The sequence below is a fragment of the Ctenopharyngodon idella genome, chromosome 2 (assembly GCF_019924925.1).
Source record: "Ctenopharyngodon idella isolate HZGC_01 chromosome 2, HZGC01, whole genome shotgun sequence".
NCBI classification, from domain to species: domain Eukaryota; kingdom Metazoa; phylum Chordata; class Actinopteri; order Cypriniformes; family Xenocyprididae; genus Ctenopharyngodon; species Ctenopharyngodon idella.
In genome coordinates, this window is record NC_067221.1 from 32964354 (window position 1) to 32982142 (window position 17789).

At 37.2% G+C, this 17789-nt stretch overlaps 2 protein-coding genes across 7 annotated transcripts in view; one reads left to right on the forward strand and one right to left on the reverse strand.

Annotated features, from left to right (window-relative positions):
• The window catches only part of trim55a (tripartite motif containing 55a), a 17135-nt gene extending 13211 nt beyond the window's left edge, over nt 1-3924 (reverse strand). For 3 of the 5 annotated variants that reach the window (XM_051916875.1, XM_051916893.1, XM_051916901.1), the window contains exons 1-2: nt 3212-3924; nt 3070-3126 (exon numbers count right to left, since the gene is read on the reverse strand). In XM_051916875.1, the coding sequence (XP_051772835.1) occupies nt 3070-3078 (9 nt within the window). In that variant the 5' untranslated portion in view covers nt 3079-3126; nt 3212-3924. The remainder of the gene's footprint in view (nt 1-3069; nt 3127-3211) is intronic. The other 2 variants (XM_051916884.1, XM_051916907.1) reach the window with 2 other exon arrangements.
• LOC127524845 (cytochrome P450 7B1) lies at nt 1168-17695 on the forward strand. 2 transcript variants are annotated; one of them, XM_051916835.1, is made up of 6 exons: nt 1168-1608; nt 5666-5802; nt 6536-7138; nt 10594-10800; nt 11059-11237; nt 16910-17695. In XM_051916835.1, the coding sequence occupies exons 1-6, from the start codon at nt 1529-1531 to the stop codon at nt 17225-17227; spliced, it is 1524 nt and encodes a 507-aa protein (XP_051772795.1). In that variant the 5' UTR covers nt 1168-1528; the 3' UTR covers nt 17228-17695. The 2 variants fall into 2 exon arrangements, with proteins under 2 accessions (XP_051772795.1, XP_051772803.1); XM_051916843.1 differs by lacking the exon at nt 5666-5802 and having other exon boundaries at nt 1288-1608.
• The last annotated feature ends 94 nt before the right edge of the window (nt 17696-17789 follow it).

Here is a 17789-nt window from a genome sequence, read left to right on the forward strand (position 1 = left end):
GTGGGTTTTTTGCTGGCAGCACTGAAAAAGGAACCACAGAACAGGCAAACAGAGAGACCTTTATGTTTGGAGCAGTAGGCCTTGCTGCTGGCATACATACACACGTACGCAATGAGTCACAGACTGAGAGAAGAGAGAGATTATTTGTATGGAGAGAGAATCCATCCTTTTTCAAACAGGAGCTGTAGGAATTACAGCTGGTGTGGTTTATTTTTTCTGCATTAACTCCCCAACACACATACACGAATATAAACTAGCCTGTGTCTGATCTCTCACATATTGTGGGAGTGTGGGGAAGCTGTTATCAAATGGTTATAGGTTCAAACCCTGCAAAGGTGTTTTTTCCCTGAGGAAAGAACAAAATAGTTTCAAAGGGTTTGTCCCTGTGATAAATGTACTGTAAAAGTGTTTCTCATCCCTGCTCCTGGAGGCCTCCCAACACTGCACGTTTTAGATAATAAGGTTAAAAGCAGTTGGCCAGCAGACTACCCACTAGAGGGCCTCAGTAAACTTCCAAAGAGGCCACAAGATGACTTACAATTATTGTACTATGGTAAAATATTTTTTAATAATAGTTTAAATATATACAAAACAATAACCCATTAATAATTTTATATTTTCATTTAGTCCCTGAAATTATTATTATTATTATTATTATTATTAAAGAGCATACAGCTCTTCTGGAATCATGAAATTAATTATAGGTAAGCTTATTAAAATATATTAATTGTTCCAGATTTTGGTTGATAGGAAAGTTTGTTATGATTACAGCAGAAGCACCAGATGAATCATCCTCCATGTAAAGATCTTCAAATATTGTCTTGGAAAATGGAGGGCCTTGAAGTCAACATTTAGCCAATTTATTTATACAGATACAAATCGCTTTTTTTCCCATGTTAAAAGAAGGATGTATATTACCACGCCATTAATGCACACTAGATGTATTATCATATAAATTAGTCTTTATTATTGTTTACAATATACACTTTTTTATTTTGTAAACTGAGCATATCACTTTTTGCACTATTTATTTATTCATTCATTCATTTATACATATTTTGGTGTGTGTGTGTGTTGTGTGTGTGTGTTAGCAGAACTGAGTCAAAAAAGATTATGCCTGCGTCTCAGTGTGCATGCTATCCATCCTAAATAGTATGTTACAGTAGGCTAATATTCAATACTATTTAGGGTGGATAGTATGCACATTGGGATTCAGGGTTTGTCTCAAAGGCTTGAATGGGCCAAGTAGGTTTGTAGCGCAAACATGCAGGCTGTTGCTTAATTTTCATTTGAGCGACCTCCACTGGGCGTGACTTTCTGAAAATCTTGAACACTCGCTTGTTCTCGTGTTATCTCCTCATAACATGCCATACCCTATCTCTCACTGGACTGTGATATTTAATTTGTGCGATGATGATAAGCGCTCTTTCACTTTTAAAGTGACCGTCGCAAAACCTGGACATATCGCGTGAAGTGCTTTGTAAACCAGACCACTCTTCTATGTTTTTCACTCAGAGGCTCTTTGATAATGTTGGAGTATTTATTGACGATCTTTCTGGGTTTTGTCTCCGTGCTGCTGCTGCTGTGCGTGTTCTGCGGACGAAAGCGGTGAGTTTTTACAGTGTAGGCTATTTTGCTGCTGGTTGAGAATGTAACATGTACATTGTTTAAATGGATCATTGTGTTCAGTTGTGATTATGCTGCCTATTTGTAGAGTGTATTTATCATTAAGCATACGTCTTTTGATTAAAGTGACTTGTTTAATTATAAATCAGCACATTCCTGATTAGGGATTGTCCAAGCAAGATGAAACTGAACGTTACAATCGCCATTCATCACTTAAAATACATTTTAAGCCTATTTGGCAAGGAAGTGTCTGCAAAGACCATATGAATAATTCAGAGCAGGACTGGTATCTTGTTTACTCATAGTTCACCTCAGTTTGAAACTGAACCTTCCATTGATGGGTAGTCCAACTCATGGTCGGGAATCGGTTCTTTAGAACAATTCGAGCTGATTTAGTGAACACATTAGACTACGTCATCGCGTTGTTCCTGACATGAAGTTATGGTCACTGGTCGGTCAATATAGTGATCAGTTGCATAGGTGTAGCGTATGTACGTACACTCTAAAATACTCCAATAAAGACATATGTAGTAGAGACATATGTAGGCTTTTTAGACTATAACACATTTTTTGTGTTTATAATGTGTTCCAGTTCAGATTGCTGTAGTAGCCATGATTTGGTTTATAAAAACATTAAGTAATAAAAAACTCTGGCGGGGATCAGAATTGCACAACACCTGTTTTGTGAACTGGTTTAAATGATTCATTGAAAAGATTCATTCGAAAAAAAAAAAAAACGATTCATTCTCTAATCGGATATTGCTATATTGTAACCCAAACCTTAAGGGTTTAAAACCACTTTATTTGCATGTTAAAACAAGGAAGTGCATTACCACATAATTGATTTGCACTACATGTATTACAACACGTGTGTTATGTTAATTTGAAAATTAAAATATGTACCTAATTTGTGTGTAGTTGAGGAATGAAGTCAAAAGGTGTTGTTCTTTTTTTTTTTTTTTTTTTTTCTTTTTAAAACCTGGTTTCCCTTATTTTGTTCGCCAGGTAATCTATGTTTGCCTGTCTCTACATCAAGGCTATGTACTTTACACAGTGTTTTCACTGTGTGACCTTAAGTGCACCTTTCTCCACACTATGCCACACTTTCTGCACACTGCCCAATAATACTAAAAAGGGAGAGAACCCCACAAGTATAATATTAGATGCAATAATAAACAAACCAATACAATCCAAAAATACACGCACCAAAAAAGGGAAAAATACAATACAAAGAAAATAAAATACAAAACAGTCTCTTTCCCCGTGTCTCACAACGCGCCCTGCTGGACACTAAGTCTGATTAACCAAGAATAAACAAAATCAGTACATCAAAGACATGGAGGTAAAAGAAAACAGTAGCTGACAAACTCCCCTACAAATCAATAAAACAATCATGAGATCAAATCACTTACAAATATTTACTATTTGCAAGAAAATTCATACCTGTAACATGGATGAGGACTGCCCCCTGTATCCTTAATGCAATCTCACACCACTTTACTGTTATACAGAAGCAACAAATCAAAATACAAAAAGAAATCACAATAATTTAAGAACATCTCATATAATATAAAACTCTATATACCTGTATCGATTCATTTAGAGTCAAACATCCCCAAAATGGCCAACTACCAGACGCACATACTGGTCACATCAAACAAGACGTTTTCAATAAACAATTAGCGTCTCCACAGTCACAAATATAGAAGGCTTCAAACAATGGTGCGTCTGCAAATAATTAACTAAAACAGTTTTTAAAAACACCACTCATAATCTCATGTTCACAACAACACTTTCAGTATAAAACATTCAAACTTACCGCATTTTCATTCCCCTACGCTGTTGAAATGTGTCACAGTAATAGCTCGCTCAATTGCAGACCTTGAGTCACGTTTGCTAACGCCACCCACCTGACCCAATTTCCCATTTACCACAACTGTATGTCAGGACTTAAAGTCCCCCTGAAATCAAAATTTAAGTTTTTTAGCTTTTACTATGAATATGTTAGCCTTAAGGTTATGAATATGATGGTGTGTTCCAAATCAATGACAAAATTCGCATTTAGGAGATATAAGCATTAAAAACTTACAAGGTGCATCCCAATTCACGTACTTATGCACTATTCTATGACGTCTTTAAGTACAAATAGTGCGAGTAGTGCGTTCACACAGAAAATTCCAGAAAGAAAAAGTGCACTTTAAATATCCGGATGATGCACTAAATTAATGGAAAAAAACAAAGTGTGGAATGTTGGACACTTCATGCACTCAACTGTCGCAGCTTTAATTACGTAGTGGAGGGGGAAGGGGTATCGGACACCGTTGTTAAATGACAAAATAACCTTATATAATTCACACACTACGTGGATGAGTGCATAAGTACATATAAGTGCATAGTGTATATTGCGTCATTTGGGACGCAACTACAGTCTCTCACTTCCGCTAAAATGAATCACAGATTTTCATGACATCACCGTGCACTTCAGCTTCTCATCAAATCTTCTGTCCAATCAAATGCTCTCTAGAATCTAAAGTCCCGCCCCCTCCTACACTATTCGGTTGTTAAGTCTGACGTCACGCGGCAGCGCTTCCGGGTCCAAGCGCTCTATCTCATACCACACGAAAACAGCAAACGGTGCTAATATACACACACACAATGTGGTGTAATACTACCAAAAAATTATAATCATAACCTTTATCTCCATACCAAAATCCCAGATGGCCAGACAGTGATTCATCTTTTATAAATGTTAAAATATTAATGTCTGCGACGCTGTGAGCACAGAGACGGTTGTGTAGACTGTAAGTAATTTAAATGTTTAACTTTTTAAAATGTTAAATGTTTAATATGAATAAATAGTGCTCATAAACGGCCGTCGAGACGGCATTCTCAAGTGAAACGAGTCGAGGCTTGGACCCAGAAACAGCATTCCTTATGTCACGACAACAAGCGGATAAACACGCTGAAGCTGCGGATGAAATTGGTCACTTGTTCACACATTTACTAGTTTCTACATGGTGAATGGCACATAGTGCACTATATAGAGGATAGGGGACGATTCAGACAGTGTAAATATGCTTTCCATTGACGCGAATGAAGTCCGTTTGTCACGTGAACCGCCGCAGCATGAGAACAGTCTGCTCTGGTCCAGAGACACTGGAGCACAGAGCGGATCATATGCGTGAGTCGGCTCAGACCACAAAATTTATTGGACCCATTTAAATTCTGCACAGAATGCTGTATTTTAAAGGGATATAGAAGAGATTAGGAGGAGAAACGGTTAGAGATTAGAAGGAAACCGCCGAGCTGTGATATAAACGAAACGCTATTGACTATTTTAAAAAAGGGGTGGGGCTGTTCGATTTTTACCGTCCTGTCTTCCTGTTTCAGTTGAAATTACGTCAACACATTGAATAATGCTGCGCATTCCAAGACACTTCAGTGGGCCTTTAACAGGTTTTCAGAAGTTCTATTATTTTATATTCCTTGTTTATTTGTAAATAACATGCCAGTTTACCCACTTAAGATATTGTTTTTTTTTCTTGTTTTTGCATGTATATTGTGTGTGGTTTTTGTTCCAGGGTTTAAGATAGATGTCCTTTGAACCTGAACTCTGCAGAGAATTACTCCACTGTAGGCTGCAATGTGGTTTCTTTTTCAGTTAGTCAGTTGCAACCTCAGAAGGAAGTTTGGAGAATTAATTCCCAAAGGGCCGCTCCATTCTTTTCTGGTCAGCTTGAAAAGTAGGCCATGGGTAGATATACATCAACAGTAGATCACTGAGGTCATTAAACATTATTCTCAGTTAATGAATCCTGGCTTTGTCATTTAAAAGAATACTAGCAGAAAAACGAACTGAAAAGCAATAAAGGATTGTGTTCAGCACAATTATGTCACCACATTCCCACAAAGACATTATCAAGAGAACAGAGTTGGAAGAGTTTGTGTGTTTGTCTAGGAGAGTTGTTTACACTGACATACAATGGCAGTCTCTCAGGTGTTGAAAACACAACTGTTACATTGGGTGTGCATGTTACAGGAAGGATGGTGAGCCCATACTGATTAAAGGCTGGATTCCATTCCTGGGAAAAGCTCTAGAATTCAGAAAAAACTCTCAACAGTTCCTTACACAACTACAGCAGGAACATGGAGATGTTTTTACGGTACTTATTGCAGGTATACTTGACACACACATTTATTTAACATAACTTACACAAATGAGGTAATTTTTTTCAAATGAGGACGTCTTCTGACTTTAACAAAATTTTGTCATATTTAGCTAACTTGTAGTTTCCTTTTGCGCTTCCTCTGAGACACACTGTTATTGTGCAACACATGCTTACACATAGTTATGGTAATAAAAAAGATATGGTCATGAAAGATGTTATCAGAATAGCATTTGGATAGCTGGCAAATAACATGGACTTACAGAGTACAGTTTTTATAAATGTGAAAGGGAAAGTGTATATTTTAGATGTTGCAATTCATCACCATTTTAGTTTTTCAACATTTTTAATTACTTGTTTTGTTGTTCATTTCAGTGGTCCAGTAGTTTCTCAATTAAGTTGCAGTTGCTAGGTAGTTGTTTACTGATCCAAGTCCAGAGAGATAACTCAGCAAGTCTGATTTTATGGCACAGTATCAATATTTGCTCTCCTTGAAGTTTAAATTATTATTTTATTTTATTTATTTTATTAAGAAATCTAAGTCTGCAGCACCAATGGCAAGTTACATGTTAATGGAATATTTAATGTTAGCTCTGAGTATGTTTAAAAGCAATAGTAATAGAGATGTTAGCAAACAGCACTAAAAATTATACATAATTTTTTTTTGCATTGTCTGAAGTAAAGCATATCACACTGATGTGATGTCATGACATCTACCCATTCATGTTGTGTGTTTTTTTTAGGGAGATACATAACATTTATAATGAACCCTCTCCTGTACCCGTCTGTGATCAAACATGGGAAACAGTTGGATTTCCACACATTTGCAGACAGCGCAGCATCCAGGACGTTCGATTACCCATCGGTACAGAGTGGCCACTTCCCTGGAATGAGTGACAGCCTCCAGAGGTGCTACACTCTGCTGCAGGGTCCTGCCCTCGACCCACTCACGTTCAGCATGATGGGAAACCTGCAGCAGGTCCTGCGACGCCGTTTTCTGTCCAGTGAAGAGTCTGGGCCTGATGCCGATTGGAAAGAGGCAGATCTATATGAGTTCTGTAAATGCGTAATGTTTCAGGCCACGTTTAACACGCTATATGGACATTCATCAAATCTGCGTCTGGATCAGCTGCGAGAGGACTTTGAGAAGTTTGATGCCTTTTTCCCTTTACTAATAGCCCGTGTGCCCATTGGCTTGCTGGGAAAAACCAAAGAAATTAGAGAGAAACTGACAAGATTTTTCTACCCTCATAAAATGGCAGAATGGGAGGCTCCAAGTGAGTTCATACAGAGCCGAACAGCCCTGTTCCAGCAGTATGATACGCTTCAGGACAGAGATAAAGCAGGTGACTCTCTCACATGCACACACACACAAATGTACAGTACACAATCAGAGAGAAAGTCTCAGATCCTTTTTGTGGGGCCCCTATATAACTGTTGATTGTTTTGTTGATGATAAATGTCTCGCCTACAGAAGGATATTAATATTCCCATGATGACATGCAGAACCCTGGTCTTTGGTTTTTGTGCTAAAGTTTTTATGCACCAAAAGAGATTCTTTAAATACTAAAAAAATGTAAAACAATTCTCACAAAAGGTGTTTACACAGACTTTTTAATGACTTTTTATCAGAGGCAGCATAAATGCAATCCTTAAATATGCATTAACCAACAACATTAAACAAACAAAATAATTTCTATTTTGTTTGTTTAATAATGTTGGTTAATATGTATATTTATATGCATAGTATTAAAGGGTTAGTTCACCCAAAAGTGAAATTTCTGTCATTAATTACTCACCCTTATGTCATTCCACACCTGTAAGACCTTGTTCATCTTCAGAACACAAATTAAGATATTTTTTATTAAATCCGAGAGCTGTCTGACTCGTCCGTAGACAGCAAATTAACCACCACTGTCAAGGCCCAGAAAGATACTAAAGACATTGTTAAAATAGTCCACGTGACTACAGTGGTTCAACCTTAATTTTATGAAGTGACGAGAGAACTTTTTGTGAGCAAAAACAAAACAAGAATAATGAATTTATTCAACAATTTCTTCTCTCCCATGTCAGTCTCCTACGCAGTTGACGCAGTGAAAGCAGTGCATATTAAGTGTATATTTCTATACATATACACTTAATATGTATATTTAACTACACTTTGTCATGAATAACAAATCCGTAACTACACCGATTTAAGTCTCACAGTTAGTTGTAATCTGTATGGTTTTGGGTCAATTAAAAGAATCCGATCACAAGAGTCATTCATTGGTTCAGGAATCAGACTACACTAGTCGCACTGTCTGTTTTACACTTAAGATTGACAATAATACATGATGACTATAATAAAAACCAATATAGCATTCTTCCAGTGTTGTTAATAAATATACTATTATAATATTTATGAATATTTTGAATTTGCTTTTGTTTTTATATTTTCAGGTTTTATTTTGATTTGAGCTTTTATTTATATATATATATATATATATATAATATAATTTCTACTTGCTTTAATCTGTTTTTATTTTAGTTTTAGTAATGTTTGTGCTAGCTTATTTCAGTTAGTAGCTGTAACGAAGCGGGACTCAGGCAGGGATCCAATTGCAAGCTTTTATTAAAGGTGAGCGTGGTCGTACAGGCAGGGTCAAACAGGAGCAAACAGGAATAGCAGGGGACAGGCAGAATCGTGGTCAGGATACAGGCAAGGATCAGGACAGGCAGATATCATTCACAGAACAGCAGACAAGGCAAAGGTCAGGACATGCAGCAATGGGTTGATAACAGGTAACAGGCAGGAACGGTAACAAAAGACAGGCAGACAGAATATGAACGCTCAGAATTGCACACAAGGTAAACAAGACTTCGCAATGAGGTGGTGTGTGTGAGAGTCTTTTATAGTCCAGGTGATGTGCTAAGCTGTATGTGGCAACAGGTGATTGGTGTGGAGTGTGCATGTGATTGGCAGGGAGGATTATGGGAAATGGAGTCCAGGAACTGACAGGAACAGACGGTGATCGTGACAGTAGCCAAGGCCAAGCCAATTCTAAGTTTCATTAAAGTTTTTAATCTAAAATTTATATATATTTTTTTCACTTTATTTCAATTAAAGGGGGGGTAACACACACAGTTTCTGCCAATCATGTTAATCTTGAGTACCTATAGAGTAGTAAGGCATCCTTCATATCTCCGAAATGTCTTTAGTTGTATCATATTTATAAAAGATAGATACGCTGTACTGAGTCTTTCTGAAAACAGCCGAGCGCCTGGAGGCGTGCCGTGTGAGCGGAGCTAAAGAGTGACGAGCACGCGCAGCTTTTGCGTAGCGATCGTCTGCAAGCTATCAGTGGACAGCTAAACAACTGTATTTAAACACACGCAAAACATTATCCCTGGATAACTTCTGAATCACTATTATGAATATAGCGTATAGTGAATGATGAATAATGAATTTATGAATTCACTACATTTGTGTTGTTTACATTATATGCACTTAGGCGCCTATTGCCAACAAAACAGACATTTGAAGCAGTTTTACTCACCACCTGCGGTTCCGACTCATGACCGGAATCATTATCGCTGTGACCGCTCCATCTTTCAGTTTCAAATGATCTGTAAATCCAGCGTAGAACTGGGCCTTGTTTATGAAACCATAAGCGCTGATCCTGAGGGCTCGAGCAGCCACGGAAAAACACAAGATATTCTCCATTCATCACCAGTAAAAAAGTGATTGCAACTATCAGTTTCTATGGTTATTTTAATAACAAATATCGAGAGCGCATCAAAGTAATGCGTGAGCACAAATCTCTTAGCTCCACTGAACACTGGGTTCTTTGGGAAGCAATGTTATCTTTCCCTCACAACCAAAAACACACTTCTCTGGTGACATTGTTGATTTTGTGTTCTAAAAACAAAGTGACAAATCTTTCCCGAGCAAGTCCTGTGCAGCACTGCCGACGACTTCCGTAAAGCCGAACGAAGCGTGTTGATGGGCGTGCTTTTGCTCTCTCGCTCTGGTCGATGTGTGCGCGCGCGCTCTATCGGGGGAAGTGCCCGTACAAGGAATTCCGCCCTTTATTACATAATAAAGGGCCATACTCGAAAAAAAATGTCCGAAGTTTGTGAGCAATCTGAAGAGTATTTTTGGCACAGAAATACTCTGTTATACATCCAACTCGTTTTTTTTTTAAACTTTGGCCATGTTTAGCATGAGAATCCAACTCTTTAACAGTGTAAATAAGTCAGAATGCATGAAATAGCATTAGAAATAGTTAGAGTTGCAAATGTTTCAAAACCATGGTTTGAAACAGTGGGAGGTAACGATACACACTCCAAACCACTGATTTCAAACAATAGATTTTGAAAGGTTTTGAAGCTTTCATGAAGCAGTTTTGAAAGTACCCATAATTAGTGCAACCAGTGTTGTGATAGTGGTTATCTGTGCATGCAGTGAAGGTTAGTTGGGGTTTTAGCATAATTTGAGCTATGGACGCAAAAATTATGATGATGTTATTGTCAGATTTTAGTGCTGATTTGACTAATGTTATTGAAACATAACTGTTGTGTTGACAGACTGATTTCGTTGTTTTCCCATTCAAGTATAAAGGACTTGTACTTGCATGCCAACTTGTTGAGTCTGGGCTTTTTGACCTCAGTTTCTTTTCAGTATGCTGGAATGCTGGAAGCAGGATGTGACTGTACAAATAAAGAACTAGCACACAGTGAAAGCTTATCATGACTGTGCTGTATTGGTTTGGTGGTTTACACACACACCCTCATAGCTTCTTACTTTCTCTATCCATAGCACATCATTTTGCCATGCTGTGGGCATCAATGGGAAACACCATCCCAGCGGCCTTCTGGTGTCTTTACCACCTCATCACTTGCCCAGAAGCCCTTGCAGCAGTACGAGCAGAGATTGTGAATGTGGTTGGAGAGAAGAACATGCAGTTGATCTTCAAAGAGGACATCATAATTACACGACAACAGCTAGAACAGATGGTTTACCTGGGTAACCAACACATTTTCAAACAGCAACCTATCATGCATAATAATACTATAAGCTGAATGAGCATTGCATATATGATCGTTGCAGAGATGGCATACATTTTTTATAAACTTGCATTGTTTTCAGGAGAGAATTCAGTGGTTGTTGTCACTTCAGTTAATCACTCCTGTGTAGATAAAGAAACAATAAATGAATAGTGCTGTAATTTTGGAGTTACTATGCCACCTTTCAGTGATTCAGACTGTCTTTTTCTCTGTGCAGAAAGTTCAGTAAATGAGAGTTTACGTCTCTCCTCTGTATCGATGAACATCCGTGTTGTTCAGGAAGATTTTTGTTTGCGCATGGATGCCCAGAATTCAATCACCCTGCGGAAAGATGACATCATTGCTCTTTACCCACAAAGCACACACCTTGACCCAGAAATATATGAACAGCCTCAGGTAATGCATACTGTACCTACAGCTCTCTAGATTAGTGATTCTCAACCAAGATGACTTAAAAAGTTACAAGACATAGCATGCATTAAAATGAGTCCAAACAGTAAGAAAAAAAAAAAAGGTATTTATTATTTTAATGTAACCAAGCTTTTTAAACAACTGACGTATTTTAAAGACAACATAAAGACTGTCTACAAACTATCTAGTTTTAATTTAACCCTCAACAACTTTCTTGGAAAAAAGGAAGCCTATGAAGAAGCCTAATTTTAAAAGTGTGATTTCTAGACCCGGAATCAGTGGTGTAAGTAATAATACTTCGTTACAGTACTTAAGTATTTTTTTGGGAGAATCTGTACTTTACTTGAGTTTTTATATTTCTGTCAACTTTTACTTTTACTCCACTACATTTCCTAAATAAAATGTATACTTTTACTCCGATACATTTTCCCAAAGCATTTTCGTTACTTAGCCTACTACAAAATAAAGTAGGAAGAACACAGACTGCAAGCAAGCATGTCCAAACAAGTGCTCGCACAACAGCGGTTGATTTCATTTTCCGGGTTGCGTCCGTTGCTGGAGCGGCTGAGAAGAGTGCGCTGTCATTATACAGTACGAGAGCGACCTCTAGAGGCGAAATAAAAACTATCACTGACGCCTCGTAGAGTTTGTTTTGACGTGCCGTGAGGCTGCGCGTTGCACAGAGCGGGACACTTCAAAAACGGATTTAAAACTGACAACAAATCGGTATGTTATACAGTGTACACTACAGTACATGTTTTCATATCATTATAAAGTAATTAGTTTGTTGACTAAATGCTGCATCAGTGCAAGTTGCATATTTAAACTGTATCCTCATCATGCAGTGACAGAAACAAATCAGAAATGTATTCGATTTCAGTTCTTTTTTTAATCGGCACTGTAACACATATTTTGATCAGATAATCATCAAGTTTTCTAAAATAGAGTTAAATAATGTGTGAAGCCCCTGCCCCTTTGATCGCGAAAGTGAAAGTGCCCTTTGCGGTCGCATCGCGGTGCCCCCGCGTTCACATTTCTGCCCCCCGGAACGCGATTTCTACCGCGGGAGATCGATCAAGCCCACAACAACCCTGCCCTCGCGGAGGTCTGTGCACGCCACTGCTTTCAATATTTAAGTACGTTTAATATAAAAAAAAATACTTTTTGTACTTAAGTACAAAAAATATCACATACTTTAAAACTTTTACTCAAGTAACATTCTAAACAGTGACTTTAACTTCTACCAAAGTCATTTTCTGGTAAGAGATCTCTACTTTTACTCAAGTATGGTTTTCGAGTACTTTACACCACTGCCTGGAATAGTAGATAAGTAAAATTGTATATATTTGTGTGTGTGTGTGTGTGTGTGTGTGTGTGAGTGTGTGTGTGTGTGTGTGTATACAGTGCTGCTTGAAAGTTTGTGAACCCTTTGCAGAATCTGCAAAATGTTATTATTTTAACATAATAAAAGGGATCATACAAAATGCTTGTTATTTTTTATTTAGTACTGTCCTGAATAAGATATTTTATGTAAAAGATGTTCACAATCTTTTGTCCACAAGACAAAAAAATAGCTGAATTTATAAAAATGACCCCGCTCAAAAGTTTATGTATAAAATTTTGGACATCCTGTTCAAAATTTTTACCCCTGGCTCTTAATGCATCGTGTTTCCTTCTGGAGCATCAGTCATCGTTCAAACCTTTTTTAATAGTTGTGTTTGAGTCCTTCATTTGTCCTCAGTGTGAAAAGATGGATCTCAAGATCATTCAGTCACTGCTGTAAAGGGTTCAAATATGCAAATGATGCTGGAAAATCGAAGAATCTGTAGGACCTGGAGGATTTTTTCTGAGGAACAGAGCTCAGTTTAACTGTTCAGGACAAACAAGGGACTCATGAAGAACCATCACAAAACAAACAGTCTTGGATCATCCAGGTAACCACACACAGTATTAAGAATGAAGGGTATGTAAACTTTTGAATGGGGTCATTTTTTATAAATTCAGCTATTTTTTTTTTTTTTTTTCTTTTGTCTTGTGAAATTTAAAATATCTTATTCAGGACAGTATTAAATAAAATAAAAAAATGCATTTTGTATGATCCCTCTTATTTTTTTATTTAATTAATTAATTTATTTATTTTTGTCTAAAATATTTTATGGGGTAGAAATTATGACTAAAAATATTCTTTAAGGGGTTTAAAGGTTAGTTCACCCAAAAATGAAAATTCTTCAGGTCATCATTTACTCACCTTCATGTCGTTCCAAACCTGTAAGACTTTCGTTCATCTTTGGAACACAAATGAAGATATTTTTAATGAAATCTGAGAGATTTCTGTCCCTCCATTGACAGCCTATGCAACTATGTAAAATGTTAAATTTTTTTCAGATCAGCTATATATGTTGGAGCAGTACCGTGTAAGGCTTCAAAAACAAGTAATAGTATCTTAAAATCAATCCTATAGGAAACCGGCAGCCAATGTAGTTCTCTTAATACAGGAGTAATATGCTCATTTTTCCGAGTGCCTGTCAAAAGCCTTGCTGCCGCATTTTGGACCAGCTGTAATCTAAGCTTTTGTGTTGAACGCCATAGTACAGTGCATTACCATAGTCTAATCTTGAGAAAATAAAAGCATAAATAACCTTTTCCAGGTCCTTCCGTGATACAAAAGGCTTAATTTTAGAGATTAGTCTCAACTGGAAAAAACTAATTTTGATGGCTTAATTTATCTGTTTATCAAATTTCAATGCACTATAGCAAACTTAACCTAAATTTTTTACTTGATGCGTCTTTCTACAGCGATAGAGGCAGTTGGCTTCAAAGTAGATACAGCTGGGTGTCATCTGCGTAACAGTAAAAAGACACACCATATTTACTCATGATCTGACCTAACGGAAGCATATAAAGTGAAAAAAAGACTGGTGCTAAAATAGATCCTTGTGGAGTACCACAAGATAAAGGCCCTGAAGTCAACATACATTCTCCCATCTGAACAGAGAAACTTCTGTTTTGGAAACAAGACTTAATCCAATTCAAAGCATTTCCTCGAATACCTACACAATTTTCTAAGCGTGAGATCAAAATATTATGGTCAATTGTATCAAACGCCGCTGTAAGATCTAACAGCAGAAGTAGAGTCACATCACCACAGTCCATAGCCATAAAAATGTCATTAAGTACTTTCAATAATGCAGATTCTGTACTATGTTGTTTTTTTAAACCCCGACTGAAAAACTTCACAGATAGTATTATCAGTAAGGAAGGACTTTGATTAAAGACAGTTTTCTCTAAAATCTTTGCTAAAAAAAGAAGCTTTGAGATTGGTCTATAATTGCACAGCACACTCTTATCCAGGTTTGATTGCTTCAACAAAGGGTTCACTATAGCATGTTTACAATAATTTGGGACAATTCCAGATAGTAAACTCTTATTAATTATTGATAATACAAATGGACCAATCAACTCAATAACTTGCTTTAATAACGTTGTTGGAACAATATCTTGAGGAGAGACTGTTGGCTTAAGCTTACGTACAATATCTAAAAGCATGGATAAGAACAACAGACAACACAGCATGAGTTACAGGTATATCCATAGGCACATATGAACACTGTTGTATGTTCTGATAAATACCCAACAAAAAATTCCGAAAGACTTTCACATAGCTCCATAGGTATATCTCCAGGCACCTCAAATCTAGGATTCAAAAATTAATCAATTGTTGGGAAAAGGACTCTTGGATTTTGACGATTTTTCTCAATAACATCTGAAAAATATCTAGACCTGGCAGTTTTCATAGCCCGTTGGAATTTACCTAAGGAGTCTCTCAACATTTCATAGGAAATTTGTAATTTGTCTTTCTTCCATTTGCGTTCACATCTTCTACACTGTCTTCTCAACGATTTAACATGTTCATTGTACCATGGAGCAGACTTACTTTTTCTACACACCTGCCTCAAGGGTGCAACACAGTCTAATGTTTCTGTGCATACAGAATTAAAACTATTAAAGTCCCCCTGTAGTCAATAATTTTATCCCTTAAAACTCATCTTTGATCACCAAAATTACATATTTAAACGTTTTTTTTCCTGTGAGGGAAAAAAAAATAAATAAATTCTTAATGTCTTAAAATAGATTGAATGCAACTCTACACCCTTGCCTCATTTAATATACACGGATCTATGAATATGATAATTAGCCCCGCCTCCACTCACTCGCACGACGAGATGCACTCAGTCAACTTACTGAGGTAAACGCTGCACAATGAAATCGCTTTTTACAACGTCGGACACATAACGGTAATTAATAGGATTAGCTTTGCTTGACTATGTTATCAAACAGCTAATAATGTGTTGCTAATATTACACAAACCTTGTTCACATTCACGAGTCAGACAGCTGCCTTCTAACAATCGGTATCCTTAGAAACGCTTTAACAACTCAGATCGTCAGTGGAGAAAGGCATATAGTTCATTATAACATCGTAATATACATCATACACCCGCCATATTGCTAAATCTACCCGATTTTTCATATCAACAGAAAAATATACCGGGATAACCTTCTTTTGAGACTCCCTTGCGCGGTCAGTTAATGATATGCTAAAGTCCGCTGGCACGTTGACGTGATTGGTTGTGAGGTAGTTTGTGACGTTATGAGGTAGTGACGTGACGTTCAAACCGCGGGTTTGAGACTGTCTTTGGTTTACTGCAGTGTTAAAGAGAAAATACTCAGCAATGGTGTTGACTTATGAATTTGCACATGGTTGTCTTAAAGTATGTTTAAAAACACCAGATAGACATAAGAACAACATTAAAAACTTGTTTTTCTCCTCAGGGGGACTTTAACAGCTTCTCGACACCACTTTGACACTTAAAGTTCATAAAGAGATCATACAATTAATCCATATGAATAAAACGGTTTTCTGAAGAAAAAAAATTGCTTCATATGATGAACAGATTAAATTTAGCCCTTTATTCATATACACTGATCAGCGAACATAAACAGAAGCTCAACCAAACCTGCTTGACGCGCGAGAACAAACCTCATTGGTTCTTGCGGAAGCTCAAACATGCTGCGTAACACACGAGAATGAACCTCACTGGTTCTCGCACGTCAAGCAAATTCTTGAGCTTTGGTTTACCACAACTAATGTGTGCGTTGATGAATGTTTATATGTGAATAAAAGCCTAAATTATATCTGTTCAGCAAAAAAGTAGAAAATTTGGACTAAACCGCTCAATTCATACGGATTAGTTTTATGATCTCTTTATGAACTTTTTGAAGCGTCAAAATGGCAGTTGCATAAACTGTCAGTGGAGGGACAGAAATCACTCAGATTTTATTAAAAATAACTTCATTTGTGTTCCGAAGATGAACGAAAGTCTTACGGGTTTGGAACAACATGAGGATGAGTAATTAATGACAGAATTTTCATTTTTGGGTGAACTAACCCTTTAAAAATTCTGCTCCTTAATCTTTATCCAGTTAATCACAAACAACTCAAAGTCACAGGGCCTTTGAATATTGTTGTGGCCAATGAGAGTCCTTGGAGTCAAAAAGGTTGAGAACCACTGCTCTAGATCCACTCATTTTAAACGTACCTCTTTATTGTTAGAAAACTCATTTTTTGAGATGTCTTGTATGTGTGGTTTCTTGTAGCGCTTCCAATTTGACCGTTACGTGGAAGATGGGAAGGAGAAAACAGATTTTTATAAACGTGGCCAGAAGGTTCGGTACTATCGTATGCCTTTCGGCTCGGGAGCCACACAGTGTCCGGGGCGCTTTTTTGCGATGAATGAGTTGAAGCAGTTTGTGTGTGTCACTCTGCTCATGTGTGAAATGCAATTGCTGGACAACCAGCAGGAGGCGATGCTAGACAACAGCCGTGCTGGTCTGGGCATCATGCCACCGACCAATCGAATTACTTTCAGATACAGAACCAGAAAACCACAAGACAGAGCAGAGAGGGAGGAATGAACTAAATGAATACAGAATGACTGTAGTCTGTTCTTTTCATTGGTATTTTACTTTCATTTTCCACAGGGTTCATTCAAAGATTTTGTAAAGAATGCAAGCTGCAGTATTCACGCATAACACTGCCGTGGAAAATCTCATGTTTGAGTTAGCTAAGCATACAGTATACATTGCAATATGAATCAGGGTTTGATGCATTACAGTGAACAGACTTCTATGTCTGTATAGGCTACTATTGCATGAAATAAGGGCAGCTTTTTAAACATCTTACCTCTCAAAATTTAGTTTTATCATCTCACTGGGTGTAAATAACACATCATAAACTCAAAAAGTGGTGTCACATGTCACTCAACTGGATTTCATTCACTGCAGCTCATTATCCAGACTAACCACTAACACTGTTGAATATTAAAAGGCAAATGTTTTTGTTGTTTTACTTTAATTAAAAATATATATAAAATTTGATCAGAATTAATCGACAGTCATAAAATGTATATGGAATAAACAAATTGCCATTCACAAGTTTGGGGTTGGTAAGTCACTTATGCTCACCAAGGCTGCATTT